The sequence below is a fragment of the Monodelphis domestica genome, chromosome 2 (genome assembly GCF_027887165.1).
Source record: "Monodelphis domestica isolate mMonDom1 chromosome 2, mMonDom1.pri, whole genome shotgun sequence".
Taxonomy (NCBI): Eukaryota; Metazoa; Chordata; class Mammalia; order Didelphimorphia; family Didelphidae; genus Monodelphis; species Monodelphis domestica.
Window position 1 is genome coordinate 493,842,982 of NC_077228.1, and position 11,607 is coordinate 493,854,588.

Sequence of the window (11,607 nt, forward strand, 5' to 3'; positions counted from 1 at the left end):
GAGCATTTATTGGGCACCTAACTGGGTTCTAGGCACTGTGCTAATAAAGACAAAATTAAAACACATCCTGCCCTCCAGGAGCTTATCATTTGTCAGCTAGTGCAGCAGCAAGAAAGCTGATCTCCTCATGAAAGGACCTAGTTCTGCTACTTGTTAGATATCAGATGGAACTCTTCCTGTCCTAAATGCTCTGGGGGCTGCAGTATATGGCAAATCAAAGCAAGCATTTTTGTAGCTATGATGTACAAGGCCCTATGCTGGGTGTTTTAACGATGATACAAAGGAGTCTCCTTGCCCCAAGGATTATAGGCTAGTTGGAAGGACAAGACATTGGAAAAGATCGATAATAATGCAAAATTGAAGAAGCAGTTTTCAAGATAACTGTAGAAGAGCTCTGAGAGCAAGCAATACCATGACTAATACTTTTACTAAACCTAGACTGTGTTGGACATTGTTCCTGGGGCAAACCTAAGCTAGTTCATCTCTTCTAGTCTTAGAAAAGGGAATAATCTAACATCTGTACCTGTCGAGGCAAGGTGGTCTATTTATTGCAGAATTCTTCTACAAGATCCCTGAAAAGTGGTCATTTAGTCTCTTCCTGTAGACCTCTGGGGGGGAGGGGGGCCCATTACTTACTGATCAGCCCATTCACATCACTACTAGGTGAAGGTCGGAACCTAGCCTCTAAGGCCGTCTTCCTTTCTATAAAGCCTATGGTGACCTTGTTCTCCCCTTGGCCCCAGGCCCAAGCAGAAAATAGCTCTTCCCTCTGGCTGCTGCCTTCACATATTTGAAAGGCTCTTCTCATGTCATCCCTAAGGCTTCTCTTTTCTGTATTCAAGATTCCTCAGTTTCTTCAACAGAGGCTCCCATGACAATTTGGAGGATGTCCCTTCACCCACCTAGTGGCCTTCTTCTGCTACTGTCCAGCATAACAATTTCTTTTCTATAATTTGGCACCTGGAATGGTTCACGCTATTTCACATGTGGTCTGATTAAGGCAGAGCACTTGTGGGACTCAAACTTCCTCACTCTACATTCTCTGCCTCACTTGATACGGTCTCAGATTGCATTGTTGTTTTCAAATGCTATCATCCTTCTGCCTCACTAAGCTTACCCAGAACTTTTCCAGATGCAATTCAGTCTCTCCCTTCTCCCTTACATTTAGGCCCATTTGATTTTGTCATATTAGGTTCATTCCAATATTTCTCATTCAAGAAATCATTTTTGTATGCTGATCCTGCCCTCTAGAACACACATGGAAAAGAAGCATTCGGCGATGTATGAGCGTATGCCTGGGGGTGGGTGTATATAAATTCAAGAAATTCACATACAAAAATCATTCGTAATTGGTGTGCAAACATTGACACCTAAATACCCAAAAGATGAGATGAGCAAACACCATGTCTAGCTTAATGGTTGGAAATAAAGCAGCCAAACGGTTGAATGGCGGGGACTATGAATGTCACCAAATGACCGGAGGCTATCAGCAAATAGTCTGAAAGAGATTCTAAATGTGTTCTCCATTTGCACTTAAGAACTCATGTTAGTTTTCTAAACTTACTCTTTCTAAACTCAGTATTTAGGCTTAACGCATGCACACATCCACATCTCTTTGGAGAAAAGCAAAGGCTCTGCCAGGGATGCTGTGTGTCTGTGCAGGACTTCTTGAAGCATTGGTACTGATTTAACAAGTGATGGTGAGGCAGCCATCTGAGGTGTAAGAGCCGGTCTGCCACTGCCCTGTGGAGAGACCAAATTCAGAGCCCCCATCAGTGAGGTGGCTGCAGATTTCTCCACAGGAGCTTACTGCAATGAATATGAAAATTCTTATCAATATAGAATCATTGATCCCAAACTGGAAACAGAAACATCGAGAAAGAAGGCCCCCTGGAAATTCGGGCATCAGTGTGACCAAGGAGAAATTCAAACCGAGAAGCCTGCCTTGCCCGCTGCCAAGAGTGAGCGCACTCCCCAAAGTGCGCCTTCTCCTTCTCTTAGGAACGTGATTGACTTTTGATTGACAAGTGGAGGTCTAAACACCTAGCTGTAACTTTCAGAGAAACGAAGGCGTCAGGATCAACCTCCCACGTCCTGGGAAACTAATCCTTCCCTTAGTTGGAAACACAGTCGTAGGAAATACATGATATCCAACCGTTCCTCGAAACAGATCCTCGAAGGCACTTGCACTGGCCGACCTTTAGACCTCACCCAGGCCGGTGGCCTGCCAGGAAAGTTATTGAAGCTGCTTCCTTAGCGCAGGGAGAATTCCATCTCCTTCATGGGGAAGTCTAAAGAGCAGGAGACTTCCTTTGGGGCTTCTGTGGATTTAGTGAGCTGTCCCCCAAGGGTAGACTGTAGCTGAAGCGCGTCCCCCCAGCTCAGCCTACTCCCCACATTGCCTTGTTACTCAGTTTACTAATGATTTTTAAAACTCTCCTTTGTCCTCAGAACACACAGATCTCTACCCTTCGGAATGATCCCAAATCGCTACCCCAGCAGCCTCCAGCTCCAGCCAACCAGGACCAGAATTCTTCCCAGAATACCAAACTACAGCTAACTCCACCCATTCCGGCACCAGCACCCAAGTCCACTGCTCCTCCCTGTCCCCTGGACCAGGACAGTCCTGGAGTGGAAAACAAACTGATACCTTCTGCAGGGAGCCCCGCCAACTCCACGCCGTTGCCCACAGAGGGTCCCGGGCCAAACTCTACCCCCAACAACCGAGCGATCACTCCTGTCTCTCAGGGCAGCACTAGCTCTGCCACGGATCCCAAAGGTTCCCTCCCTCCCCCGGTGTCCAGCGGAGAGCCACCTCCATTGGGAGAGAACCCTGACGGGCTATCCCAGGAGCAGCTAGAGCACCGGGAGCGCTCCCTGCAGACGCTCCGAGACATCCAGCGCATGCTCTTCCCTGATGAGAAGGAGTTCACGGGGGCCCAAGCTGGTGGGCCCCAGCCAAGCTCAGGTGTGCTGGATGGTCCACAGAAGAAACCCGAAGGGCCCATCCAGGCCATGATGGCCCAGTCCCAGAGCCTAGGGAAAGGGCCCGGGCCCAGGACCGATGTGGGAGCCCCATTTGGCCCTCAGGGACACAGAGACGTGCCCTTTTCCCCTGAAGAGATGGTCCCACCCCCCATGAACTCCCAGCCTGGGCCCATGGGCCCTGACCACCTGGACCACATGACTCCTGAGCAGATGGCCTGGCTGAAGCTGCAGCAGGAGTTCTATGAGGAAAAGAGGAGGAAGCAGGAGCAGGTGGCTGTGCAGCAATGCTCCCTCCAGGACATGATGGTCCATCAGCACGGGCCCCGAGGAGTGGTCCGGGGCCCTCCCCCACCCTACCAGATGGCCTCCGGAGAAGGCTGGGGGCCTGCTGGGCCAGAGCCCTTCGCCGATGGGCTGAGCATGCCTCATTCCCTGCCCCCCCGGGGCGTCGCTCCTCCCCCCAACATACCAGGCAGTCAGATGCGTCTTCCGGGCTTCGCAGGAATGATAAACTCTGAAATGGAGGGGCCGAACGTCCCAAATCCTGCATCCAGACCAGGTCTTTCTGGAGTTAGTTGGCCAGATGACGTGCCAAAAATTCCGGATGGCCGAAATTTCCCTCCAGGTCAGGGGGTCTTCAGTGGCCCCGGCCGAGGGGAACGCTTCCCAAACCCTCAAAGTTTGTCTGATGAGATGTTTCAACAACAGCTGGCAGAGAAGCAGTTGGGCCTTCACCCTGGGATGAGCATAGAAGGAATCAGGCCCAGCCTGGAGATGAACAGGATGATTCCAGGGTCTCAGCGACACCTGGAGCCTGGGAATAATCCTCTTTTCCCTCGCATACCAGTCGAGGGTCCCCTGAGTCCTTCCAGGGCTGACTTCCCAAAGGGAATGCCACCACAGATTGGCCCTGGCCGGGAACTTGAATTTGGAATGGTTCCCAGTGGCATGAAGGGGGATGTTAATCTGAACGTCAGTATGGGCTCCAACCCGCAGATGATACCTCAGAAAATGAGGGAGGCTGGAGTGGGTCCTGAGGAGATGATGAAACTACGGCCAGGTGGCTCCGAGATGCTCCCCTCCCAACAAAAGATGGTGCCCCTGCCGTTTGGCGACCACCCTCAGCAGGACTATGGCATGGGCCCTAGGCCTTTCCTTCCCATGTCTCAGGGTCCGGGCGGCAACAGTGGGCTTCGGAATCTCAGAGACCCAGTTGGGCCCGACCAAAGGACTAACAGCCGGCTCAGCCACATGCCGCCACTACCTCTCAACCCGTCCAGTAACCCTGCCAGCCTCAACACTGCGCCCCCCGTCCAGCGCAGTCTGGGACGTAAGCCCTTGGATATTTCTGTCGCCGCTAGCCAGGTGCATTCTCCAGGCATTAACCCTCTGAAGTCTCCCACAATGCGCCAGGTCCAGTCACCGATGCTGGGCTCGCCCTCGGGGAACCTCAAGTCACCCCAGACTCCATCACAGCTGGCGGGCATGCTGGCAGGTCCAGCTGCTGCTGCTTCCATTAAGTCCCCTCCTGTGTTGGGGTCTGCTGCTGCTTCACCCGTTCACCTCAAGTCTCCATCACTTCCCGCCCCTTCGCCCGGATGGACGTCCTCTCCGAAACCTCCACTGCAGAGTCCCGGGATCCCTCCGAACCACAAGACGTCTCTCACTATGGCTTCCCCAGCCATGATGGGAAACGTAGAGTCAGGTCAGTACATTTTTCCCATCCCATGAGTGTCTGGGGAGAGGAAAATTAAAATAGCTTCTTGAGCACAGTCTGGGCAGCCGGGCCAAAAAACACCCAGTAGTCCAAAGGGAGCTTTGTACATGGGAAAATAAAGCAAGTCGCCTGTTGGTAGGTAAGTCCCCAAATTCTTTTTCCTAGCTATGAAGTCTGCAAGTGGTGCTTCTCCCTCCCCTTTTTAAAGACAGTCTGTATAGTGCAGAAGATCAGAGATGCAGAGGACACAGGATCCTGGTATTTGGAGCAGAGGCATTACCAAGGACAAGAGAGGAGAGGGAGGATTACGCCTTAATTCACAAAATAATGTACTTGTTTATGAATCGGGAGAACTGCTTGGAGATGAGCTGGGTTCTATTTAAGACAATATCCACTTAGGCCAAGGTAGTATTGGGCTGTGGAGAAATGAGACTTCTAATGCCTGCCGTGGTTTACTTTTTAAAGAGACTTCCTCCCACTGAAAAGCTGGTGATGAGAGAACAAGAGTCCAGCCTATTGTCCGTGCAGACCAAAAGAGAGCAGCCCTTTGTGGATGTAAAGGCTGGTCTCTGAAACTGCAGCCTCTTGCTTCTCAGTAGACTGGCCTCTTCACGTGGAAGAGCAATTGTAGGAGTAGTTCCCATTGTTTCATGAGTGGGACCAGAACTAGTTAATGGAGAGGGGCAGTTACAATGTTCTTACTAGAGCTATGCTGTCTCCCCTGGGGAGAGATCTGAGTCAAAACAGCGTAGCCTATTCTTCCTGGTCCCTCACCACTGGGTAGCAGCTGCATAGAAGGGGAGCCATGTAGGGAGCAGCCCTCTCCCTTCATTGGTTTTTGTGATTTGGGGAATTGGTGAAGAGACTGGAGAAAAATGCATTAGCACCTAGGATGAAATTGCAGCTTAGGCCTTCTTCATTCCCTGAAAACCAGATAAATTCCAAGTTGGTTGGAAAGAGAAACGTGACCGTTTGTTTCTCACTATTTTAATGGAGTAGATTTCCATAAACTAGCCTTCAGACTAAACTTTGATGGACAGTTTTACCAGTGTGCCTTGTTTGTTTGTCTTCACACTGATTCACACCCCAGATTCTTTCCCTTTTCTTTTCCCTTCTCTCTATCTGCCCAGAATTCTTTGATGGAAATCTAGCTTATTCTCAATCCTCATTTTGCTCAGATGCTAGAAACAAGCATCGGTTTTCCAGGGAGGATCCAATTATCAGGCTCTTTTTTTTATATTCTCTTCTCATAGGTGGTCCACCACCTCCTACTGCTGGCCAGTCAGCTTCTGTGAATATTCCCGGAAGTCTTCCCTCGAGCACCCCTTACACAATGCCTCCAGAACCTACCCTATCCCAGAACCCTCTCTCCATCATGATGTCTCGAATGTCCAAGTTTGCAATGCCCAGTTCCACCCCACTTTACCATGATGCCATCAAGACTGTGGCCAGTTCGGATGACGATTCCCCTCCAGCTCGCTCTCCCAACTTGCCATCAATGAATAATATGCCAGGTAAGAAATCGGAGAGACGGGCTCTATGGACGTGGCTTTAGAAAAAGCTTTCTTGAAGTATTTTCTTGGTAACTGGGTTGTGGGAGGGTGAGAAATTAATAGAACCTGAGTTCTCTCTCTCTAAACAGGGCAGCTAGAGATACTGAAACACATCCTCAGTGTCATTCCCGCCCCCTTAACTGGTGTCAAATAAGAATTAAAATGTCTTGACTGAAGAAAGATGCTATTTCTTTGCTAAATTCAGAATTTATGAAAAAAAGGAGCTCTTAGCAGTCCCAGTGTGCACTTAGATTAATTTCTTGTTCTGCTTGGGGATTTGTCTCAAGAAGAAAACATGTTGAAACAGTTTCTTCAAACATACTGGTTGGACCATCTTGAGTTATATAGTATTTCCCCTGAAAGACAGTCACAAGATTTCAGGCCTGGGTAGCCCTGATTTCCTGTATGAACAATGGAAACGAGTTCCTTTCCTGTGACCTGAAATCCTACCTCATGTGCGGTATAGTCAGGTTTTCTTCTTGCCTATTGTATCTGGTCAGTCACTTTGAAAAAATGACTGAAATGACCTAAAAAAACTGCCCCAAACCAAGCTATATTCCCACCTCTCTGACACTTTCTCTCTTTATCTAAAAAGGAACAAAACCATTAGGATTGTGTTGAGTGACTCCAGCCCAATGTCCAGTTCCATCCCAGTTCTTAGTCATGACATTTGTGTAGAGACCAGCATAAACAAGGTAGATAGGACTTGCTATATGGACATAAAAAACTTCAGTATGACAGATTTCATCTCAAGAGCACCCTCAGTAGGAAAAAAACAATGATACAGAAACTGCCATGGAGGTCTGTAGATACAGTTACTTGTTTGTGGGTAGAAGATTCAATTCCCCAATTTGCTAATATCTCTACTTTCTCACTAGAAAAAAATTGAACAATGTAATGTTGGTAAAGCCCCAGCATCAGAGTGATAACAAGCCAATCCTGAATGTGACCATTAAAAATAGTAAAATTGGGGTAGCGAGGTGGCTTAGCACATAGAGAGCCAGGCTTCGAGATGAGAGGTCCTGGGTTCAATTGTGACCTCAGACACTTCCTAGCTGGGTGACCCTGGGCAAGCCACTTAACTTTGACTGCCTAGCCCTTACCACTCTTCTCCCTTGGAACCTATACTAAGACAGAAGGTAAGGGTATGAAAAAAAGAAAAGAAAACAGTTCTTGGATTAAGCGTTACCCTTTTTGATTCATTGAATCCTAGGATTGGTCATTTGATCTGTCCATTTATCTCCATATTTAACTCATTTCAGGGAAAGCTCTCCAGTGAAAGGAATTCTGTGCTTTTTGGTTAAGTACATTGAGAGTAAAAAATGTCCTACTGATATGTGTTTCTTTTCTGAATTCCTATAGTAGTTAATAATGTATACCATGCAATTTAGCATGCTTTTTCAGCCTGCTCTGCTCTCACTGCAGTTTCTTAGTGGGGAATAGGTTCATTTCCTTCCAGTGCTTCGGCTTCCACCTCTACAGATCTCACAGACATACACACACACTCTTCCCCTCACTCTGTCTGTCTGTCTATCTGCCTGTCTCCCCCTCCACCCCCCCTTCATTTCTGACCAAATTTCAAGCCTCCACAACTCCCAAATATCTGCAGAATGGCTCTCCTAGATATCCTGCCTGCACTTGCACTGCATATCCCAATCCAGACTTAGCCATCTATCTACACTGGCTCCTCCCCTGATCTGCTGTTTTTGGTCCAGGAGCACCATTTTCACCTGGATCTGCTGTTTCTTACCTTGAGGTCCTCTTCCATTCTTCCTTCTCTCTTGCCTCTTGTGGTCCCTCCATTAACAGTTCTTCCCTCCTGGCCTTTCTCTCACCCCTTTTCTCTTTATTCCTGCTCTCACCACCTTATGATAGGCCCCTGTTTCCACCCACCTGGACTGTTGGATTGGCCTCCCAATTGGCCTTCCCACATGGGCTCCCTCTTCTGCCCTGGACAGGCTTCTCCATCTCCCCCAGGCTGGCTCTTCAGTGACTCCTGGTGGCCTGCCTAGTGAAATCCAGGTGCCTTGGTTTGCCTTCAGGGCCATCCCGGTATGGAATGTTCCTCTCCCTTTCTTTACCTGATGAATTTCTGTCCTTCCTTCAAAGAGCCACTCAGGTGCCACTTCTTCAAGAGCTTGCCGTGCTCTCTTCAGCCTTCCCATCATGCCAGGCAGTAGCCACCTTTCCCCCTGAACTCCGTTTCCTACTTTGTTTTGTAATTCTCTCATGCGTTTATCTTGTCATTGTGTCTATTTGATTTTGTGTCTTACCCACATCCTGGAGTGTAAACTCCCAAGGGCAGGTGCGATGGTTCTGGAGCTCTGTCTGTCCCCTCATCCACCTCCTCTCCGTGGTGCTTCATGAATGATTGTCAGATTCTTGCCTGCCGTTCCTGGGCGGCCGGGCTGGGAGCAGGGATGGAGGGCTCTTGGCCACCTCCCTCACAGGCCCCGATGCACAGAGATGAATGGTCACCTGAAGCATCTCAGCAGGCCAGACCTAATGGTGGACTCACTTGTCGTCTCTCTCTTTTCTAGGAATGGGCATTAACCCCCAGAATCCTCGAATTTCAGGCCCAAATCCAGGGGTTCCGATGCCAACCCTCAGCCCGATGGGGATGACTCAGCCACTCTCTCACTCCAACCAGATGCCCTCTCCAAATGCTATGGGACCCAGTATACCTCCTCATGGGGTCCCTGTGGGGCCCGGTCTGATGTCACACAATCCGATGATGGGGCACGGGTCCCAGGAGCCTCCCATGGTACCTCAAGGACGAATGGGGTTCCCCCAGGGGTTCCCCCCAGTACAGTCTCCTCCACAGCAGGTGCCCTTTCCCCACAATGGCCCCAGTGGGGGTCAAGGCAACTTTCCAGGAGGCATGGGCTTCCCTGGGGAAGGCCCCCTGGGCCGTCCTAGCAACCTGCCCCAAAGCTCCACAGATCCAGCACTTTGTAAGCCTGGAGGCCCGGGGGGCCCCGACTCCTTCACCGTCCTGGGAAACAACATGCCTTCGGTGTTCACAGATCCAGACCTGCAGGAAGTGATCCGCCCCGGGGCCACCGGGATCCCCGAGTTTGATCTGTCCCGGATTATCCCATCAGAGAAGCCCAGCCAGACACTGCAGTATTTTCCCCGAGGGGAAGTCCCAGGCCGCAAACAGCCCCAGGGGCCCGGGCCCGGCTTCTCCCACATGCAGGGGATGATAGGTGAACAGGCCCCCAGGATGGGACTAGCCTTGCCTGGCATGGGGGGCCCCGGGCCAGTGGGAACCCCAGAGATCCCTCTGGGAACGGCCCCATCCATGCCAGGACACAACCCCATGAGACCGCCTGCCTTCCTGCAGCAAGGCATGATGGGACCCCACCATCGGATGATGTCACCAGCACAATCCGCAATGCCCGGCCAGCCCACTCTGATGAGCAACCCCGCAGCCGCCGTAGGCATGATTCCCGGCAAGGATCGGGCCCCCGCCGGACTCTATACCCACCCGGGGCCTGTGGGCTCTCCAGGCATGATGATGTCAATGCAGGGCATGATGGGACCCCAACAGAACATCATGATCCCCCCGCAGATGAGGCCTCGAGGCATGGCTGCTGACGTGGGCATGGGCGGTTTTAGCCAAGGACCTGGAAACCCCGGGAACATGATGTTTTAAGCTGCTAAGACTGGATGTGCTGATCCTTGTCAAGATGAGATTCCCGGTCCTGGGAGCTGCCTTACGGGAGCTCCAGGAAGTAGTTTGTCACGCAATAGGAGAACAGAGACCTGAGGGCTGCTTTGGGGGAAAAAAAACAAAAACAAAAAAAAACTCGAATGTATGAATTTACCTGAAAACAAATTATTCATTTAATCAACAGGTGTGTTTTTTTTAAGATTTATTTTTTAAAGATTATTTTTGTGGACTTGGGTATCCCATGATGGCACCTACTTTTGAGACTCTGTAGCTGTACTTTGAGAATTGCATTTGTCATGAGTTGCACCATTCTCTGTATGTTTACGTCCTTCGGACTGGCTTCTCCCAGGACTCTTGTTTTTTTTGTTTGTTTGTTTGATTTGGGGTTTTATTTTTTTGTGTACTGTACTATACTGTAAAAGGGATTTTAGCAGAGACGTTAGTCTTTGGGGTGAGAGGAGAATGGGAATGATTGCCGGGCTGTTTACTTTAGGTGGAGAACCCATCGTCAGACCTTTGGACTGTTTTCTTTCAACTCCATTGTATAGAAAAACCAAACTACGACCTCAGAGCAGAGTATTAATGAAAAGCACAAAAAAGGAACTCAGTTCAGCAGGGGGCGGGCGGGTGGGGGGAGGGGTATTTCTTTTAAAGTAATAAAGTTTAGGACATTTATTTTTCTTTTCAGCTTGGGTGCTGGTCGGCACCTTCTGCCTCTTCCCTACACACAATCACGGTCATAGTCATCCTCTCCTCCTCCTCGCCCACCCTCTGTAAATTTATTCCCTTCTTGTTGTCTTCTGCCTTCCTGCCCTCCTTTTCTCTTTGGCAGCTGCAATACTTGGTGTTATTTTGGGGGAAAAAAATAATCTAGCAGAGCCTTACCTTTTCCTCCATACTTCAAGTTCTCTTGGTGTCAGGAGGGAAAGACTGTCCTTGGGATGCTCTGGTGTTCTACAGTCTTCTTTACTCTCTTCTCTGCCTCTCTCTTTCCCATCCATCTCCTCCCCCTAATATTTTTCTGTTCTTTGATTAGAAATCCCCCAAGTGATTTTTATTAACATGGGAGTGGAACAGATGCTAAAAGCTATCCAGGATTTTTATTTGTGTGTGGGGTTTTTTTTGTTTTGTTTTTTGGGGTTTTGTTTTTGTTTTTGTTTTTTTTAATTTGTGGTTCTTTCCCTTTCCTACCCCCTCCCAAGCGTAAAACGTTCTGTGTAACCTCCATTAAATTTGGTACAAAACCACTCGCCAGGGCTGTGGTGTCAGAAAAATAAAATATATTGTTTCTTACAAAACTGAACTGTCTTTTCTTTTCACCCATTTAGATGACTGTGCCTCACCGTAGGTTGCTATGTGGAGCCCTGGCTCCCAGAAGTGTCTTCTCTAGTGAAATGTTCCAGGCAGCTTAAGTCATCTTAACTCATCCTCTCAGACTGGGACCGTAGAGATCCAGCACCCAGCACTGCCTCATTTTCTAAATGAGGAAACTGAAGCCAGGTCAGAAAAAGAGATTCGCTCCCCGTCTTGCAGCTGGGAGTAAAAATTCGAGCCCCTGACCCCTTCCGGGCATATTGCCTACATCATAATGGTGTCCAAAGAGCATCTTCCAATAAATACATCTTCTGCCCTGGGATTTCAGCAAGGATACAAAATGGACTCTACGAGTACCG

At 49.3% G+C, this 11,607-nt stretch overlaps 1 protein-coding gene across 4 annotated transcripts in view; it reads left to right on the top strand.

Annotated features, from left to right (window-relative positions):
• BCL9 (BCL9 transcription coactivator) overlaps nt 1–11,232 on the top strand; it is a 116,871-nt gene extending 105,639 nt beyond the window's left edge. For all 4 annotated transcript variants that reach the window (XM_007485327.3, XM_007485329.3, XM_001363255.4 and 1 more), the window contains exons 8-10: nt 2,452–4,693; nt 5,959–6,219; nt 8,799–11,232. In XM_007485327.3, coding sequence (XP_007485389.1) covers nt 2,452–4,693; nt 5,959–6,219; nt 8,799–9,916 — 3,621 coding nt within the window. In that variant the 3' untranslated portion in view covers nt 9,917–11,232. The remainder of the gene's footprint in view (nt 1–2,451; nt 4,694–5,958; nt 6,220–8,798) is intronic.
• The last annotated feature ends 375 nt before the right edge of the window (nt 11,233–11,607 follow it).